The following is a 20,481-nucleotide window of genomic DNA, read 5'->3' on the forward strand; positions in this document are numbered from 1 at the left end:
GCGGCGGGGGGGAGGGCGGGGCGAGCCCGGGCCGAGAGGCTCCGCCTCCGGAGTTGACAATCAGAAGACGCGGGCCGAACGAGAGCTTGCCCGAAGTGACACGCTTGCTGTTGGTTGAGAGGCGCGCAGGCTGGCTCCGAGGAGAGGATTCCTCGCTGCTGCTGCTGCTGCTGCTGCTCTTGGCTTGGGCGTGCAGGGCAGTGGGGAGACGGGAAGAGATCATGTGCACAGGATCTGGCCGCGCGGCTGCCCGCTGCCCCAATCCTAAGTGTTTAAATCCCCCTCCCCTTAATGTGCTATCGTTTTATTTGTATGTGTGCCGCCTTTCGGCCAAAGGAGCCCCGCCCCCAAGGCGGCTCACAAAAAAAAAAATCATCGTCATTTTATTTGTATGCCCCCTTTCCATAGTTGAAACTATGCTCAAGGGGCTTACACGATTACAAGCATAACAGAAGCCATAAACAATAAATAAAGCACATCAAAAAAGTACGCAACCAAATGGAAACAATTTCCACGTAAATCATTAGATCTAAAACTAAAGATACAACAAAAATATCAATAACAGCAACAGCTCTCTCAACCCCCCCCCCCAAACAATACTCCATGCTATATGGTAATTTATGGACCTAATAGATATCTAAAGCCATTTGCACATAACACAAAACCTGGCGTGCTCTGGTCCATGGAGTCACGAAGAGTCGCACACGACTAAACAACAACAACACAAAACACTTTTGCTGTATGTAGGTTTGATTTTATTTCTTTTTTTTATCTTATATTTTGGAAATGTACATCCAGTTTTTTTTTCTTTAATTTTTTTTTGGGGGGGGGGCCTAAACTCTGGTCCACGGGGTCACGAAGAGTCGGACACGACTGAACAACAACAAAAAGCTATAGCTTGTTTAGCTTACGTCAGTGATAGCCAAACTTGCCACTCCAGCTGTTTTTGGGACTACAATTCCCATCATCCCTGACCGGCACTGCGTGTAACGCTCACACAGGCATCTGCCTTCCACAACTTGGTTCCCTCCAGGCGTTTTGGACTACGACTCCCATCAGCCCTAGCAAGCTACCACAGGCGTTATGGGCATAGTCGCAGGGGCTGATGGGAGACGTAGTCCAAAACGTCCGGAAGTTGGAGGAAATTCTCTCTTCCTAAACCTCACTGACCCGACTCCGGCAGATCCCTCTGGCGCAACCCGTGCCCTGCAGTCCCGCCTCGGAAAAGGGCTCTCCTTGCTCTCCACAGATGCTTTGGCTAGCGAGCCTGGAGAAACTCATGCCAAGTGCTGGCAAGGCAGGAATGCGGGTGGCTTCGCTTGCCCCTACTGAGCATGCTCACTGCCCAAGATGAACTGAGCATGCCCAGTAGCGCTTGGAAGGGAAACTGGGCAGGTAAGGGGGTTTGCAATAGCAGCGCGCGGGGATTTTATTGAAACCCGATCCAAGCCACGTTTGCTCGGAGAGCAACTAGTCCCGTTTTGTTCAGCGGGGTTTCTCTCCAGGATCGCGGCGTTTGCATGCTTGCTTGGCGAACTCTCCAGAGATTCCTGTGGCTTATTCCCAATTAAAGCAGAAGTAATATACGGGCACGAGCTGTTCTAGTTCTGTGGAAACCGGTGGCACTTACTTCTGAGTAAACACTGATCACGCCGGTCGAGCTGTGTGTGCGGAGAGCTGCATTTTTAGGGGACCCCGAGATTGGAAGTGCACTTCCTTGATAAGCAGCTCAAGCAGAACTCGTTGCTGCTGCTGCCTTACTTCTGAGTAAGCACTGCAGGTACAACACTCAGCTGCAATGCTTTGATCGCGGAGCAGGAAAGGAAGGGGGGGGCTTAATGGAACCCGTGAGTCCCACCCCCTGATGCTCCCCAGTTTTAGTCGAGTCCCCCTCCGTAGCCCTAAAAAACAGTAGTTTTGGGGCCGATCCTAAGTCAGAGTGGGTGAAACAAGGTCACTGCGCTGTCATTTGAGTACAGCTGGGCCGTTAGATTTTAAATGCAAGATCCCATGTTCCGGTTTAGTTTCCTCTTCAAAAACAACATGGTTTTCCCCCCTGTGTTGTAGGTTCTGCCTTGTTCTTACACTCTTTCATGAGGAAAACAAAACAAAACGGAAGAACCGAGACTCACCATGGATAGAAAGTGCTCTCAACTTCTGCCTTCAGTATGTACTATTCTGGCAGATCCAAGGCACCCCCTTTCGGATGACACTTGTTTGGAAAAGTTGCTGGATTGGTTTAAGATGCTGATTGACACTGGTAAGTTCCATGGTTAGGTGTTTATTTTGTAAGGCTTCTCTATAGCGTCACGCACATGTATGCAAAGGAACCCAACCCCTTGGAAAAAAAACAAAACGAGGGGCCTTGAGACCATGTGGCCCTCCATATCCCATCAACTTGGAAGGTGGTGGACTGTCCTCCCTTAGAAGTGTTTAAACAGAGGATGGGTGAACAGGGATTCTTTAGCGGTGATTCCTGCATTGCAGGGGGTTGGGCTAGATGACCATTGGAGTCCCTTCCAATTCTTCTACAGTTCTACTATTCATTATCTGTGCTGTGGCTGATGGAAGCTGAACATCTGGAGGGCCACGGGATCTCTATCTGGGGCTTGTGCTTTTGGTGTTAAGTGGTATAGAAATAGTTTGTTTATTTTTTGCATTTATATCCTACCTTTCTCTCTAAGGAGCTCAAAGTAGCATACATGGTTTTCTCCCTCCCTCCCCCCTTCTTTTAAGCCCCATAACAACAAGAGGGTTAGGCTGAGAGGCAGGCCATCCAGTGAAATTCATGGCTGAGTGGGGATTCGAACATTGGTCTCGCAGGTCCTAATTCAACACTTGCAAATACCTAACCTAGAAAAGAGATCATAAAGAGGTGATAGCCGAAAGTGAAACCAGTGTTCCTCTGCCTGGTGCAATCTGCCCACCCGCCCACGATGTTGTTGGACTCCAACTCCTATCACTTTCCAGCCAGCACGGTCAACTGTCAGGGATGATAGGGGTTGTTGTGTAAAATGTAGTGAGGGCACCAGTTTGGGGAAGCCTGCTGTAGTTGATGGAGCAAATTTGGAGCTCCAGAGAATCCGAAGCAGCTGGTTCAAATAGCAAGAAAGGAGATTTCGCTTTAAATGTTAGGAACCACTTCCTGAGGGTATAAGGCGTGGAGGGCTGGGGGCATGCAAGATTTCTTAATAGGCTGAGACTGTGATTCCAGGTAAGGCTGAGGAAATCCCCTGCCTTAAATTACGGAGAGTCATTGCGGAGAAGACGAAGCAAGGCAGCTTCCTATTGCATCACTAGGACTTCATTCTGAGTAGACCGCAGAGGCTTTGCACTACATAAGTTTTGTCTTCTAACTAAACACCTGGTCATTCCCCCCCCCCCCAAGGATCCAGCCTGCTACTGTTAGAGGAAAACCCGTGTTTGAAAGAGCTGGTCCTGGCTGTGCTCAGACAAGAGGAGCCAAATCCCACCATCCTTTCCTTCATCCTGAGGCTCACTGGGATATTTGCTGCCTCTGAAAGTAGTTTCCAACACCTGCAGGTCAGTAAAGTCCTTCGCACCAGCTTGGCTGCAGGAATTGCTGGAAGGAGGCATTACAAGGCGCCATCCAACCGCCTTAGGAACTCCAGATTTATGTAGGGCTTACTCCTTAGCCTTTTCTTCCCCTGAAGATATCCCGCAAGGCAGTGGGGGGCGCAGGTGGCGATCAGGGACGCGGGTGGTGCTGTGGTTTAAACCACTGAGCCTCTTGGGCTTGCCGATCAGAAGGTCGGTGGTTCGAAACCCCACGACGGGGTGAGCTCCCATTGCTTGGTCCCAGCTCCTGCCAACCTAGCAGTTCGAAAGCATATCAAAGTGCAAGTAGACAAATAGGTACCACTCCGGCGGGAAGGTAAATGGCGTTTCCGTGCGCTGCTCTGGAAGTGGCTTAGTCATGCTAGCCACATGACCCGGGAAAACTGTTTGCAGACAAATGCCGACTCCCTCGGCCTGTAAAGCGAGATGAGCGCCGCAACCCCAGAGTCATCTGCGACTGGACTTAACTGTCAAGGGTACCTTTACCTTTACCTTTACTCCTTAGCCTTTTCTTCCCCTGAAGATAAGGGGAATTTGCTGCCAAGGAGTGTGGTGGAGTCTCCTTCTTTGGAGGTCTTTAAGCAGAGGCTTGACAGCCATCTGTCAGGAATGCTTTGATGGTGTTTCCTGCTTGGCAGAGGGTTGGACTGGATGGCCCTTGGGGTCTCTTCCAACTCTAGGATTCTATGATATCCCACAAGGCAGTGGGGAGTTTGGACCTGAATTTCCTTCCCCTGGATGGGCTCCCTTCCCAGGTGGACAAGGCCCACCTGCCCCTCGCTTCCTTCTACAGCACCTGCAGAAGCTGCCTTCTTGACAGTTGGACCCACTCTTGGTCTCGTCCACTCCCTCCACCGGAGCCTGTCTTTGCATGCAGGGGAAGCCCCTAACTCACTGGGGGTTTCGGACCCATCGATATAACCAGCTAAAAAGCACAAAAGAGCAGCACAAGGTTGCATGTGTTTCAGGATTCCCCCCTGCCCCCCAGAAATGGACGTTAGTCATAGGTCAGCGACCGTGAGAATCTCCCGCTTTCTTCTGTTCTCGCTGCAGCAGGGAGAAGTCGTATTTGGTGCCTTTGGAGAAGCGGGGCCTCTGAGCAGTGCATTGTGGGAAGACATGTCCATCCGGAGCGGCTGGGTGCAGGGCGTTTACAGCATGCTGCAGCACTACAGCGCCTTCCAGTTCTTGTGCAACTCTGGTAAGCACTGCTTCTCCTGCCAAAATTTATACAACCCACCAGCTTGGTATTCTCCACACTGCCTAGCAGCATCTGTCCAGGGTTTTGGAAGGAGTCTCTCTCATTCTTGCCTGGAGAGGTGATCTGCTGCTGAATCGTGGCCGCCCCCCCCCCCCTTGAAGGAAGGCAGTGGGGCTTCCTAAAACTGAAATCCCATGGCTAACCTGTCCTTTGAATCCTGTTGAGAACCTCTTAGTTCCCAAACCTGCAGGGTTGGGGAGCCAGATGCTGTGGGACTACAACTCCCATCATCCGTGACGGTTGCTCGCACTCACTGGGGCTGCTGGGAGTTGTAGTCCAACCACATCTGGAGGGCTGCAGGCTTTCTCCCACTCCGTCTCCCCCTGCTGCCTGGGCTCCCCTTCCTGACAATAAATCATAAAATCTAAAACTAAAAATACAGCATGAATATCAATAACAATTTAAAAGGACATAGATAAAAAATAAAAATGGTATTTAAAAAGGAGGCCTCTGTCCAGCAGCAACAGCAGCCCTTTATGGAACCTGTCAGGCCCCGCTCCAAGCCAGGTGGAGACAGGCAGGGCAGGGCCCTTCAGGCTCCCAGCAGGCTCCCTTTCCGATGTTTGTGCTGTGAGTCCTGTTTACGCAGCCAAAACCCACATGCACAAGGGAAGCATCACCCAGATGAAAACGCTGGATGGGAGCACTTATTTATCACTTCAGTATCCCACCTTTCCCCTCAAGGAGCTCAAGGTGGTGTACGTGGTTATCTTCCTCCCCGTTTCATCCTTACAACAACCTTGTGAGGTAGGTTGGGCTGAGAGAGAGACAGTGACTCACCGAAAGTCACCCAGTGAGCTTCATGGCTGAGTGTGGGATTTGAACCCTGCCCTCTGGTCCTAGCCCAGTGCTCAAGCCACTCCTCATCATGGACAGGGGGCACCTCATTACAAACCGGTATTCTGCATCCTTCTCTCCCTCAACACCAGGTTCCCTAGATGTGATTTTCGCTCTCCAAGGGGACCCGAGCCTGTTTGTTGCTTCAGGAGCCAACCGCCTTCTTGCTCGCGTGCTCATCTTCTCCGTTCAGTCTGAACCGTCTCGCCTCCTCAGCTCGATGGACTGCGACTGGCCGGCTTGCACTCGAATGATAGTTGCTCGCGTCGAGGAGTCCCTCAAATCCCACTCGGCCTCCCGGGCCAAGCATTCCTTGCAGCTGCTGACGACGTTGTTTGAGCACAACCAGGACGCCTGGACTGAACTGCTGTGGTCGCGGATCGCGGGAACGGTGGAGTCCCTGCTGACAGAGGAGCTGCTCCAAGTTGGCCACCAGCTGGTGGATCTGTTCCTCAGCATGGCAAGGTAGGCGCCTGCACAGTGGCTTTTAGGTGGCTTCACAGAGGCGAAGGATGGAGAACTCTGTGGTTCTCCAGACATTGATGGACTCCAGCTTCCATCAGCCTCCAGCCAGAATGGCCAACAGTCAGGGAGGATGGGAGTTGTAGTCCAGCCATGGGTGGAGAGCCACCAGATCCCCATCCTTGATCTAAATCAAAGAAGTCTCCCAAGGTTAAAACCAATACTTTGCGCTATGCTTGGAGTAGAACTGGGAGCCATTGGGGAATAGGAAGAACTGTGGTCCAGCAGCTGCATTGTCAAAAGAAGTTCCCCAGTTCAGTCTCCGACATTTCCAGGCGACGGACCAGAAACCCTGGGGAGATGCTGCTAATCGGTGGGAACCTATAGTGGAGAACTTTCCCCATCCCTTTGGGGCAACCTTCTGGGACCAACAAGCTAGCGGTGGGCGGGGCCAGAGGCAAAAGTGGGCGGGGCAGCAGGTGTCAATTTTGCCTTTATAGAGTAGGCCAGTTTCTGGACACACTCACACACACGGCTCTCTACCCTGCATCCAAGCAAGCAAGAGGCATCATCAGGGGTCCAAGACACATCCCACCCAGCCAGGCAAAAGCTCTCCAGGGTGAGGAAGTTATGAAGTTAGGGCTGGGGAGGCGGGTGGCTTGGGGAGAGGCCTTCATTTGCCACAACTCCACCTGCCCCCAGGAAGGTCACCCATCTAGGAGGAACAAAACTCAGATTCTAAGTTTTGTGGGATATCCTTAGCAGAGGAAAAGGCTGCAAAAGGCTACAAAAATCCGGAATGGAGTCCCTAAGACTGTTGGATGGCGCCTTGTACTCCTCCTTCCTGCAACTCCTGCAGCCAAGCTGGTGCCACACGTCTTGCTCTGCTTTCCTTTGGACCACATCAGCGAGGCTTGGCCAGGGGGGCAGGTCTTGTCGCCTGGGCAGCCCAGGACCTCCAGACACACTGCCCTAGATTGCGCCCCAGGGAGGTCACTTCATTGCTGCTAACACAGCAAAAACAGCACAGGAAGGAGGCAGAAGTTATGAGTTACTGGTTTCTGCAGCCACAGCAGGCGCCGTGATTCTCCAGCAGTTTGATTTCACCCCCCAGAGGCACACGCCATGGTCTCCTGAGACAGACTGCTGGCAACAACAGCAAATACATATCTAAAGGCTATGCGTGCGCACTAATGCACCTCCCTCCCTCCTGTAGGTCTCCTGCGTTCGGCTGCCCCGAATGCAGCCTCTGGAAGCTGGTGGCGCTTGCTCTGAAGACCTTGAGCCTCACTCAGTCAGGCCCTCTGGCCTTGGGACTCCTGAAACTTGAAGCCTGGTAAGCATTTGTTCCCTTCAACGTTAAGCCCAAATGGCAAAGGAGCCCCATAAGTGAGGCTGCCAAGCCGGGTACAAATAATAAATTATTATTCTTATTATTAATAATGCATAAAATAATAATAATTTATTATTTATACCCTGCCAATCTCGCTGGGTTTCCCCAGCCACTCTGGGCAGCTCCCAACAGAATTAAAAGCACAATAAAACATCAGATATTTAAAACTTCCCTAAACAGGGCTGCCTTCAGGTGTCTTCTAAAAGTGAGAAAGTTGTTTTATCTCCTTGACATGTGGTGGGAGGGTGTTCCACAGGGCGGGCTCCACTACCAAGAAGGCCCTCTGCCTTGTTCCCTGCAACCTCACTTCTCGCAGGGAGGGAACAGCCAGAATGCCCTTGGAGCTGGACCTCAGTGTCCGGGCAGAACGATGGGGGTGGAGACACTCCTTCAGGTCTACTGGGCTGAGGCCATTTAGGGCTTTCAAGGTCAGCACCAACACTTTGAATTGTGCTCGGAAACGTACTGGGAGCCAATGTAAGTCTTTCAGGACCGGTGTCATGTGGTTTCGGCGGCCGCTCCCAGTCACCAGAATCCCCCCCTGAAGATGGCCTTTTCTATGAAGCCACGATTAACCTCCTAGCTTTCACCCGCAGGTGCAACCAAGACTAAGGCTGCAGCCCTGTGTACCTTTCGCCGAGGAGCAAGAGCCATTGAAAGCAATGGAACTTACTTCTGACTAAAACAGGATAGGATTGTCTTAAGATTTAGTGTCCGGAAATAACGTAGTCCTGGACACAGCAGAGTTAACCGCAGGTTTTCTGGAAGCTTCTGACTGTTGAGCATTAACTGGACAGCACAACGCAGGAACTCAGGAACTCACTTGGATAACTATATACAGTATTTATTGAAGCAACTAGTATCCATAAGTTACTATGTACAGACTTTACAAATAAAAGAAACAAAACATAAAATCTCTCCTCTCTGTCTCTCTCTCTCAACCTTCAGTACACCACTAACAACCAACCACACAGCTCTCACACAGAGCTCATTCTTTAGGAACTCATTGACCAATCACAGGTCGTTGCTAAGGGTCTGAAGAGAGAGCAGATCTTGGCTTTCTGCCAACTGGTAATTGCTACAGGGGTGATAAGCTGACTTTCTGCACGTAGGCACTTTGAAATCTCTAACAGATTGTGCCCCCAGCACAGGGGAGAGCTGCACTTTCCTTGCTGTTCTTGCCTCTCCTGCCCTCCCCCCCCTCTCCCCCCTCGCAAACTGCAATTGCAAGCAGGGCTGATACCTGGCTGGGGAAGGCGGGACTATTGCGCTTGTGCATGCATTTGCATTAATATACGGAATAAAGCTGTAACCTACTTTAAAACCATAGAGATGCTGCCTTGCTGCGGATGCAAGGGAGACCTAACCTGCTCCCTCTCCTCCTTAAAGCCCACAGGCAATCCAGGTGCAAGGTCTGGGCCTTTTGCTGCAGCCAATGGGCTGTGTCTTGAGAGGCGCTTCTCCATCCTTAGAATTCCCAGGTGCGTTGCTGAGTTAGGATGCGGCCTCAGAGCTCAGTGCCGCCAGCCACAGGGGCTCGGCTCTCCCTCTGCGTCCGGAGGCAGCAATTGCTTCCGAATACCAATTGCTGGAAGCCACAGGAGGGGAGAGGGCTCTTGTGTTCGGGGCCTGCTTTTGGGCTTCCCTTGGGGGCATCTGCTTGGCCACTGTGGGAACAGGATGTGCACATATTGAATTAAGCGGGATGGGGGGGATAAGGTAGCAAAGTACAGTTAACAGGCCCTGAAATAGTTCACCTGGGCCCAGATCCAAAGAACAACAGTCCTTGCTGGAATGTCCCAGGTGGATTCTGCCCACTTCTGTTTGGGAGGGCATTGGACAAAAATCCACTTTCTTTCCCCTCTGTGTACGCTTAGCCAGTCTCTGCTGTCCTGGTACCCTACAACTGCTTTACACTACAACTCCCATCAGCCCCAGCCAGGCTGCTCTGGCTGGAGCTGTTAGGAGTTGTAGTCCAGAATATCTGGTGGGCACCAGGTTGCGGAAGGCTGCTTTTACTAGCCATTTCAGAGAAGCCTTTGGCTCTATTGGTGTCCTCCGGCTTCCCTTTCTCCACCTCCAGGTTTGCCGCCTGGCCCGGCCACTGAATCCGCTCCTGTGGAGTCTCTTCTGTCCTCCAGGACCTCGTGTGTCAGTTTCCTGTGCCAGACTCTGGCTCATCTGGAGGAAGTCCAGTATGTGGTAAGATCTAGATAAGCAAAGACCCAACCTCCTTTGGCCCCTCCTTCTCCCTGAGCTTTTCATAGGGAAAAGGTCATTAGAAGAACTTTTAAGAACTGGTGCCTGTACTTACTTAATTTTCCTCTTTCCTCCTCTTCTCTCTTTCCTTTTGTGCTGCATCTTTTACATTATAAGCCAAGTGAGCAGGGATTCTCTTGTTATTAATATTGGTAAGCCACGCTGGGAGCCTTTCCTGCCGAAGAGTGGAGGAAAAATGCAGCTCACCGGGCTTTAAATGTACCATCCTTGTACAGTATCGAGCTGAAACTCTTGAGATGCTGAACTCTGGCTTCCTTACCAAATTTTGCCCTTGTGCAGTGGGGCTGCAGAATACCCAGAAGCAGCCTGTGTATAAGACACCTCTAGTAAACTGGCTGAGATTGCATATATCCCTTTTCTTCACCAGGCCTCTCTGGCAGTGGAGTTTCCCCATAAGCCTTTGCTCCAGTCCGTGGTGACTGTGCTGCAGTTCTGTGTTGGCCTCGCCATTCCGGCCTCCTCTCTGGCAGCTAAAATGGGCAACATCCTGGTCGGCTGCTTCCGAGTTCAGCGGGCAGCCCTGGGCCTCCTCGGAGCTCTGTCTCGGTGGGCAAGTAAGTAGTGCCACCTGCAAGAAACCTCCTGGGAGGCAAGGGGAAAACGAGGGTTCCCTTGGCGGTCCTCTCCAGCTTCTCACAGGATTGTAGAGTCGGAAGGGTCCCCAGTGGTCATCTAGTCCAACCCCCTGCAATGCAGGAATTTCAACGAAAGCCTTCCTGATAGATGGCCATCCTACCTCTGCTTAAAAACCTCCAAGGAAGGAGAGCCCACTGTAGGATGTGATACGTACATAAGTAGCAGTCAAGTACAACATTCCTTGTTTTCCTAGAGTGGACATGCAAGGGGATGTTTGGTACAGCCAGTCGGAACTTCCTGTTTCCTCCTGGGCTGGGATATACTTCCTCTTGCATGTGATGAGAGGTGGGCGGGACCTTACCTGTCCAGGTAACAGAAGCACAAGGCCCACAGCCCTCTTCCCTTCTTCTCCATCTTCCTTTTGTCATGTGAACTGCAGTGACTGCCAGTCTGCAGTCACTGGGATTAACCCCCCCATATGGGATAGATCCACATGTATATATCTTTGTAACTAAGTCTGCCTTCTGGGATCCAACTGTGAACTGATGATGTGAGTAAACTACTTTTATATACTTAACACAAGATTGTGGCATGTTTATTCTTGTAAGAGGGAAATAAGGAATTTTACCAGGAATCTATATTGAGAAGCTTAAACAAGCTTGCAACCAGCTACCCGCTGTGCATTCAAAGGGGAATGTTAAAACTCTGCTAAGTTCTAGCGCAAGTTAGGAAGGATATTAACAAACAATATATCCTCTCCTGCCTCCCTGAACATTCCCACACCCACCACCTCCAAAGAGAGTCTTTTCTACTGTCAAACAGCTCTTACTGTCAGGAAAGTTCTTCCTAATATTTAGTTGAATCTCCCTTTCTTGTAACTTGAGGCTATTGGTCTGGGTGCTTGCCTGTGGAGCAGCAGAAAACAAGCATCTTCCATGCGGCAGCCCCTGAGATGTTTGAAGCTTGTAACACAAACACGACAGGTTGCAAAATTAGTTGCATTTTTTATGGTGGGGGGCAATTCTAGACCCCTCCCCATTGAACCACCCTTCCCTTTAAAATAGACACGCATATTCATATTTGTAACTGCCGCAGTGAATTTGAGTTCCGTTTAGTTCCTGATTACAGTTCTACCTTGTGTTGCGTTCGCTGCAGGTTGCAAACCTGGGAGTGTTTACTTCCGGGTTTCACCGTGCGGTCTGCACATGCGCAGAAGCATTCTGCACAGGTCGCACATGCGCGATATCGCCGCTTAGGTTGCAGACTTTTTGGGGTGCGAACGGCACCCCGGAACGGATCGTGTCCGCAACCCAAGGTACCACTGTATATATTTTTCCCTTAGTGTTGTACACCGCCCTGGGATCTTTGGTTAAAGGGCAGTATATAAATTGCAAAGTAAATAAGCAAGTAAATAAAATAACTCCCAACTGTCCTTCTTGGTGTGTTTTAGCTTCAGTTTCTGACGAGGTCATGGATCAAATCTTTGACATCCTCCTTGTGTATCTGAAGAGTCCAGATAGCAGCCCCACTGTAAGTATGGATTCTTGAGTCAGAAGCAGGAGCTCAAGGTGGGGAACGTTTTCCTCTCCCTCCTTGGTTAATCCCCACAGCAACCCTGTGAGGGAGGCAAGATTGAGAGGCAGCGATTGGCCCCCCCCCAGGCCAACCAGGAAGCTTCATGATGGCTGAGCAGGGGATTTGAACCCTGGGCTCCCAAGGTAGCAGCCAGATCCTCCAGCCGCTCCGCCACATTGGTTGTTGGTAGCAAAATGAGTGATTTGGGGATGATCAGAGTAAAAGCACCAGGATGTTCGTCATCCTGGGGGGGTTTCTTTCACGGGACCCCCCTCTTCTCTCTTTCAGGTTTTGAAGAAGGCATTCCAAGCAACGCTGAAGTGGCTTCCAAGCACCTCGGAAGCATCCGACTCTGCCGGTGACTTCCAGCGGCACAAACAGTTTCTCAGAGGTAAATGTGCAAGCCTGTTTCTGGCCTAAGTAGCATTACAGCCAGCGTACTGGACATCTGGTGAATCTGAGTGCTGGAAGATTGAGTACAGAGAAAAGAAATTACAGTGGTAGCTCGGTTTACGAACTTAATCTGTCCCGGAAGTCCGTTCTTAAACCGAAACCATTCTTAAACCTAATTCTTAAACCATTCTTAAACCATTCGCTTTCCCTAATGAGGCCTCCCGCCGCCGGTGCCCTTCCACCATTCGGATTCCGTTCTTAGACCAAGGTAAAGTTCACAAACCGGGACACCACTTCCGGTTTTGCGGAGTTCGTAAGCTGAATCGTCCGTAAACAGGGATGTTCTTAAACCGAGGTACCACTGCACTTCTTTGCCCATCGCGAAGTTGAACAGCGGAACTCCCTCCCACAGGACACAGCGATGGTCACCAACCCCAGGTGGCTTTAAAAGAAGAGTAGAAAAATTCGTGGAGGGAGAGGTGGCTCTGGGCTGCCTCCACAATCAAAGGCAGCAAGGCTCCTGAATCCCAGTTGGTGGAAATCGCAGGAGGGGAGAGGGCCTTTGCACTCAAGTCCTGCTTGTGTGTGTCCGGTTGGCCACCATGAGAACAGGATGCTGGACTAGATGGGCCATGGGCCTGATCCTGCAGGGCTCTTATTAGATTCTTATTCATGGCAGCAGGGGGGAACCTCACACCCAGAGCATGAACCTGCTGTAAAAAATGCCACACTGTTACCCTTCTTTTGTGATCTTCCTTCCAAGAGTTCAGTGTGGCCTGGGGATTTGTCTTCACCCCCAGATGCAGATTGGCTTGTAACTTAGAGTGCTGTCCTATGCAGAAGTGACCCCCAGATAACAGAAGTCACTGGGTTAAAGCTGACCGGAAGTCCAGAGGCAGCATTATTATCAATTTACGACGGGGTGGAACGTTCACCGGCTATGAAGGAATTGCTCACAAATTTATTGACAGCTGCACGAGTTATTATAGCTAGGAAGTGGAAGGGGCAAGCAGAATATAAAATGGAAGAATGGTATAAAGAGGTGTGGGGTATAGCTATTAATGATAAATTAACTTGTGCCATTAAGGTAAGATGGGGAATATGCAGGAGAAATGGTTTTGAGAAGATATGGAGGGTGTTTGTAGAATTTGTACTGTTAAAACGGAAAGGGGGTCAAACCATTGCAAGAGGTGTTGAAATTTTGGGGGGTTGGATAGTTACAATGGAATGGTCTCGGTGCTGGGGTGCACATTTTTATTCTTATTTATTTATGATTATAACTTTGTCAAAATTAAAATTAAAGGGGGGGAGGAAAGAAGTGACCCCCATTAAGTCCAGTAGGACTTTACTCGCAATGTGTAAAGCGTGGCAGACTTGACGTTGTATTATAAGCAGGAGCAGTTCTGTCTGTGACCCTCCCTCTCCCCCTTGGAGCAGACCTGCTGCCCGTCTTGCAGAAGCGCATGCACAGCCCCAGCTGGGAAGTGCGCGACTCTGCCCTGGAGCATCTCACGCAAGCGATGAAGCGCCTGAGAGGTAAGTGCAGGGAAGGCAGATCCCGTAGGCAGGGAGCACAGCAGGGTGACGGAGGAACAGTCCGCCTTAGAAGCGCAGAATTGGTCGCAGAGACCCCAAACATCCTCCGGTCCAACCCCCTGCAATGCAGGGATCTCAGCTAAAGGATCCATGACAGACGGCCATCCAGCCTCTCCTTAGAAACCTCCAAGGAAGGAGAGTCCACAACTGTCAATGGCTGCGGTGAGCTAAAACAGGAGACAGGGCAGTCTACCCAGGGGTGCGGGGCACCTGGGCACTGAATTCTGGGGGGCACCCGCCTCTGGAGCCGCCTAAGCTCTTAACTATCTACCTGTTGTGAAATAATAATTTTGATCAAGCTAGAAAAACAAAAGACATATATACCTACCGTGTTTCTCCTAAAATAAGACATCGTCTTATATTTTTTTTCGCCCAACAAAACACAGTATGGCTTATTTTCAGGGGATGTCTTATTTTAATCGTGTCGCATCGGTATGCTGCATAGCCACGCCTCTCCAGGCTGTTTCAATGGGAGGTACCACGTCACTATGGCTTATTTTCGGGGTATGGCTTATTTTTGGGGAACGGCTTATATTTCGCAAATGCATGGAAATCCTGCTATGTCTTATTTTATGGCTATGTCTTATTTTAGGAGAAACAGGGTAGGTATTACCAAAATGTATACCTACTGTTTCACTAAAGGACTTGGTGGGCAGATTTTGCACCCTGGCGGTGCATGTGCTAAGGACGGCCCTGACAGGAGAGGGAAGACTGCTGGCCCAACCTGGTCTGCCAGGCCTTTCCTTGTGACTCGCCGGGACATTTTGGGCTAGCCCTGCTCATCTGCTCTACACTTTGTGTCATGTGGTAGCCAGGCTGGGTGGGGATGATGGGAGTTGTAGTCCAAAACAGCTGGAAGGCTTGGTTAATCCTTGCTTTCACTGCTGTTTTAGAACGGTGGGGTGGTTTCCCCCCAAAAAAACCTCTGGGGAGATTGTTTTCATGGCTCCCTGTATAATAATAATAATAATAATAATAATAATAATAATAATAATAATAATAATAATAATACATTTTTATTTATACCCTGCCCTCCCTGGCCAGAACCGGGTTCAGGGCGGCTAACACCAATGAAATTAAAAAAAAAAACGTAAAAGAAAAAGAAAAACAGTTAATTAAAAAATGGGTTAAAATACAATTTAAAATGCAGCCTCATTTTAGTAGTAGCTCATAAATCGAAACCATAAGGGGAGGGAAACATAAGGGTCAGACTGAGTCCAACCCAAAGGGCAGGCGGAACAGCTCCGTCTTGCAGGCCCTGCGGAATGATGTCAAATCTTGCAGGGCCCTGGTCTCTTGTGACAGAGCGTTCCACCAAGTCGGGGCCAGTACTGAAAAGGCCCTGGCCCTGGTTGAGAAAAAATATTTCGGGAACCATGTTGCTATCTGCTAAGATACGGCTTTCGGTTTCATGTGTTTTGTGTGTGCTGCTACGGAAAGGGTAGTTTAGTGGCGCTGTGTTTTTAATTTATTTTAACCAGTACGTCACCCAGGGAACTTCACTTGTTGGGTGAATGATAAACGGAGTCAGTAAATAAAATGCATGCATTGATTTGGGGTGGAGGAGGAGGGATAGGGGGGAAGTGGGGGCTTTCCCCCTTCACGAGCTTCTGGTTGGGGGCTTTTTTCTGCCCATGAGCTCCTGGTTGGCTGACACTTCCTTGCTGCACACCTGCCTTCACCCCTGCCTCTGGGCTTTGCAATGACAACATAAGGGGAGTCTGGCTGCTGGATCAGGCAAAAGGCCCATTGAATCCAGTACCATGTTCTCGCAGTCGGTCAGCTCGTAAGCTAGGCATGAGTCAAAGAACCCTCTCCCTGCTTGTGATTCTCAGCAACTGGCAATCGGAGGCGTACAAAAAACCACCTACAGCTTTATTCCCCCGTGAATTTGTCGCCCTGTTTTAAAGCCATTCCGGTTGGTGACTTTAAATATAAACCGGAAGCAACTGCAACAAAACGTTGCAGCGTGGAGCGCTTCCCTGTTCGGGATTCCAGGCATCAGTACATCTGATGGAGCAAATTTATGACCTCTGTGCGCTGCGGAGGCCAGTCTGGAGACTGTGAGCCTTCCCAGGAAGCCTGAATGCTCTTGGCAAGATCTGCCCAGGGCAGGGCATTTGCTTTAATGGTAGGGACAGAGGGCTGATGGGATCAGGCAGTGTGCATTGGCACTGTTTATTCCCCCCCCCCTTTTTGTTTTCATCTCTACACAGGGCAGGAGTGGTTCTGGCAAGAGCTTCTCTCTTCGGAAGTGCTGCCGCTGGCAGAGGGCCTCCTGGCCGACCCAGAGAGCTACGTGCGAGCCAGTGCGGTGGAAGCCTTGGGGCAGTTTTCCTTGCTTGCTAGCGCTGACTCGAAGAAGCCCGGCTCAGAGAACAATGGGAGCAACAAAGAGGTACAGTCCTCTTAGCTGAGCACGTTTTTGTCCCTGCCTTTTCACGCAGCAAGGCAAGTCCTCTCCTCCCTTGTGCCCTGGCTGCATTCAGACAGGAAGACTACAGCTCTGTTTACAGGGGGGGGGGCTGCTTTGGGTGGGTTTCCCCTGAAAGGGCAGCCTAGAAACACAGTCGCACCTTGGAAGTCGAACGGAATCCGTTCTGGAAGTCCGGCTTCCAAAACGTTCAAAAACCAAAGTACGGCTTCTGATTGGCTGCAGGAAGCTCCAATCGGAAGCCCCGTTGGACGTTTGGCTTCCGAAAGAACGTTCGAAAACCGGAACAGTCACTTCCAGGTTTCAGTCGTTCGGGAGCCAAAACATTCGAGAACTAGGCTGTTTGACTTCCAAGGTACGACTGTACTATGAAGTAATAGATTGGATATTGAAACAAAACTTGGCTGCTAGGAGGTTGGTAGGTGTGCAGCGATCGGAGCTCATCACACCAATCTTATACCAACTGCAGTGGTTAGTTCTTAAGTTTCTGGGCTCCGTTCAAAGTGCTTTTAGAATCATAGAATCTTAGAGCTGGAAGGGACCCCTGAGGGTCATCTAGCCCAACCCCCTGCAGTGCAGGAATATCAACTTAAAGCATCCCTGCCACGTGTATGAAACCTTGCTGGGCAGAGTACTCCTGTTCAGCGTTCCATGGCCTTTGCCAGAACACTCCATTCTCTCTTCCCTCTGGTTTTCTATTCACCCCCTTCCCCCCCCCCCCAAAAAAAATCAGCCAACATGAAATGGCCACTCAGCATATTCAGTCCTCACTGGGCTATTTGGGCTCCACCCCACTCTTTAGGGTTCCACCCACCCTGCAAATACTTCTTTGTATTTCTTCAGGCCTTGTTCACAGCAGGGTGGGGGTGGTTTTGGCTGTATAAGGAGAATGGGTTTGCTTTGGTAGGGGAAGAATGTGCACCATGTTTCCCTGCTGCCGCAGGAGTTAAAACGATGTGGATTCCTCCCCCTACCTAGTATAGCTTGCAAACAGTGTTCAGATCCCCCCCATCTCTTCTCCTTGTCCTTCAAGGCCAGCGTTGGGGCTCGCTTGCTGGAAATCCTGTCCGCTGACTCCGAAGGCTTCCCCCGCAGAGCTGTGATCCGCGTCTTCATTGACTGGCTGCGGGACGGCCACCCGGAAGTCCTGGCTGACCCTGAGCAGTTTGTTTCCAGAGCGATCCAAGCCGTGGACAGAGACTTGGACTGGGAAGTCAAGGTCAGCGGCTTGGAACTGGCCAAGGTTTTTGCTGCCCAAATGTCTGGCCGGTTTGGGCTCGCCGACTGCCCGTATGCCGCTGACTCATCACCTGCCAGCCAGCCTGCCCGTCACCGCGAATTGCTGGAGGCGTTTTGCCGAGTGAAGCTCTTTGAGTTCCTCTTTGGAGCCCTGTATGACTGCGACAGGCCAGTAGCGCTGAAAGCCTGCGAGATCCTTTTAGCCGTGAAATCCAAGATTTGCAAAGACAGTCGCCTGGAGGAGAGGAGCTTGGAACTGGGCGGCACATCTCAGCAGCGGGAGGAAACACAGAGGGGAGAATTGACCCTTCCTGTCGGAGAGTCGGCTAAAAGGATTTCCCAGGATCCAGAGTGCCTGATCCTTTTCTTAGAGACGACGGACCTGGAGGGTTTGCAGAGATCTTTAGGCAGGAGCAGCGATCACCTGGAAAAGAGCCCCCAGTCGCTCTTGCAGGACATCCTCTCCGCTGCAGGGAATACGGAAGATAATGAAGCAGATTGCTACTGACAGCTTTCCAAAACGGAATTGATCCTTGGGGAGGGCTAGACTCTGCCGACCCTCCCCCGACCCCAGGAATTTAAAAGGCCACTTTGCAAAAAAAACAACACCTTCCTGCTCGGATGGGCACTGCCATGTAGGGATTACTATGAAACCCATCTGGAGGAAGACAGCTGTGATGCAGATCTGGGTGGGGTGGGGTTTCAAAGCGGAGCTAAAACTCACAAAAGAAAAGCAAGAGGTGCCCAAGCCAGGAACAACTGACGAGATTATGACAAGCGCATCATTGTTGATTTGTAGATCACCAAAGTCAGGCGAGGAAGCTGTGGCCCTCCAGATGTTGCTGGACTGCAACTCCCATCATCCCTCACCACTGGCCATGCTGGCTGCATCTTATGGGAGTCGGGAGTTCCAGCTTTTTTGGAGGGGTACTGGCTCCCCACCCCTGGTTTAAAATGCAAAACTCAGTCAACCCCTATGGGAAAAGGTGGGTCCGCCTTGAAATAAGGAAACTGCGTCGCATTTAAAACCAGCCCCACACAATTAATAAAGTCTTTGGGGGCCCATGCTGCCGAAAGCTTGCAATTTCTAATGAACAAAGTGTTCCACGCAGATACTGAGAAGTTTCAGGGTGGACCTGCAAATGGCACGACTGGGTTTTGTACTCGTGCGCAGTGAAAGTTCCTGACGTCTCCTTTCGGTGCACACAGCCGTGCATAAGCAGTGTTAGATTACAAAGTTCAAGTCTAGAGGCACGGTGTGGAACTTTCAGACTTAAGGCACAACTGCACAGGGGTTTCCAAGTGTCCTCTTTGGCCGAGCAGCTTCGTACCTTTATAACTCAGTCCTCCCTTTGGAAAGCGTCACGGCCAGGTTGGTCCAATTGAGTTTTAGGCTCGTTACTTGCTGGCTGTTGCCTTTGCAGAGCAAGGGAACAGGTTGGTGAGGAAGGATTTGTTTTAATACCAATTAAAGTTTGTTTTTTGTTTTTTTTTAAATGTTTTTGTCAAGCTGAGACTGGATGGCTTGTCTATGCATGTTCCAAACCTTGCTTTCTGCGGCTAGGATAGAAAGTTCTTTCAAGAAGAGCTTTTGGGGAGGGGCAGCTTTGAATGCAGAAGGCATGCAGATGTCAATCCTTGGCATCTCCAGGTTGGGCTTGGAGAGACCCTTCTGACAACCTTGGATAGCATCTGTCATTAAGTGTAGACAGCAGTGAGCTGGATCGATCAACGCCCCCCCCCCTTGCTATAAGCTTCTTAAATTGCTAAGATGCGGGTGCATTTTGAGTTTGGCACATGGGCGTAACCGGGGGGGGGGGGCAGGGGGGCAGCTGCCTCACCTAAATCAAGTAAATAAATAAAAATAGCAGGTTCTTGCCACCTAACATGTAGCCTGCCCCCCCTCAAATCCTGGCCTATGCCAATGATTTGGAGGCCAACTTACCAAGAGTTTTTGGGGGGGTTGGAGGATGCTAATCTTGCAACATTAAACACACTTACTAGGGATCAGGTTCCATTGCTTGCTCCTGAGTAAACATGTTTATGATTGCACTGGAAGAGCAGAAGCCACATCTTGATCCTGCAAGGAGCACGAGTCGCCAGCTAATTTCTTTTGCAGAAGCCTCCCTGAAACAAACGTGGGAGGGTGGCGATGCTTTTCCAAAAGCTCCGCTTGATTTCAGTGAGGGGTGCCTAGGGAAATGCCTCCAGCTGGGTCTGTCATATCTCAGTTAGCTTGTGAAGATGTGAAGATCCCTTATGCCAGCCTTCTCCAACCTGGGAAATACGTTGGGATGGTGGGAGTCCAAAGCATCTAGAGGACACTAGGATGGAGGAACATTGCCTTACAGCATCCATGCAGCCCCGTATTGCAACCAGCCACAGCTGTCCGAAAGGGTTTCCCCCTCTTCAATCCTTTAAGAGCATAAGAGGAGCCTGCAGCTGGATCAGGCCATTGGCCCATCCAGTCCAGCATCCTGTTCTCACAGTGGCCAACCAGGTGCCTGTGGGAAACCCGCAAGCATGGCCTGAGCACAAGAGCAGCAGTCTCCTCCTGTGGCTCCCAGCACCTGTCTTTCAGAAGCCTTGCTGCCTTCCAGCACAGCTACTGTGGATAGTAAGGTAAAGATAAAGGGACCCCTGACCATTAGGTCCAGTCGCAAACGACTCTGGGGTTGCGGCGCTCATCTCGCGTTACTGGCCGAGGGTGCCGGCGTACAGCTTCCGGGTCATGTGGCCAGCATGACTAAGCCGCTTCTGGCGAAACCAGAGCAGCGCACGGAAACGCCGTTTACCTTCCCGCCAGAGCGGTACCTATTTATCTAGCTATTGTTGTAGCCACCACAATAGCCCTCT

The 20,481-nt window shown here is 50.6% G+C and overlaps 1 protein-coding gene across 1 annotated transcript; it reads left to right on the forward strand.

The window, feature by feature from the left end:
* The first annotated feature begins 1,377 nt into the window (after window positions 1-1,377).
* BRAT1 (BRCA1 associated ATM activator 1) lies at window positions 1,378-19,108 on the forward strand. Its single transcript, XM_033167268.1, has 14 exons — window positions 1,378-1,395; window positions 2,068-2,260; window positions 3,389-3,543; window positions 4,633-4,780; window positions 5,770-6,142; window positions 7,356-7,475; window positions 8,922-9,013; window positions 9,616-9,734; window positions 10,180-10,366; window positions 11,839-11,918; window positions 12,252-12,354; window positions 13,794-13,892; window positions 16,169-16,350; window positions 17,420-19,108. Exons 2-14 carry the CDS (start codon window positions 2,134-2,136, stop codon window positions 18,131-18,133), a joined length of 2,499 nt encoding a protein of 832 aa, XP_033023159.1. The 5' UTR covers window positions 1,378-1,395; window positions 2,068-2,133; the 3' UTR covers window positions 18,134-19,108.
* The last annotated feature ends 1,373 nt before the right edge of the window (window positions 19,109-20,481 follow it).

This window comes from Lacerta agilis, chromosome 13, assembly GCF_009819535.1.
Source record: "Lacerta agilis isolate rLacAgi1 chromosome 13, rLacAgi1.pri, whole genome shotgun sequence".
Lineage (NCBI taxonomy): Eukaryota > Metazoa > Chordata > Lepidosauria > Squamata > Lacertidae > Lacerta > Lacerta agilis.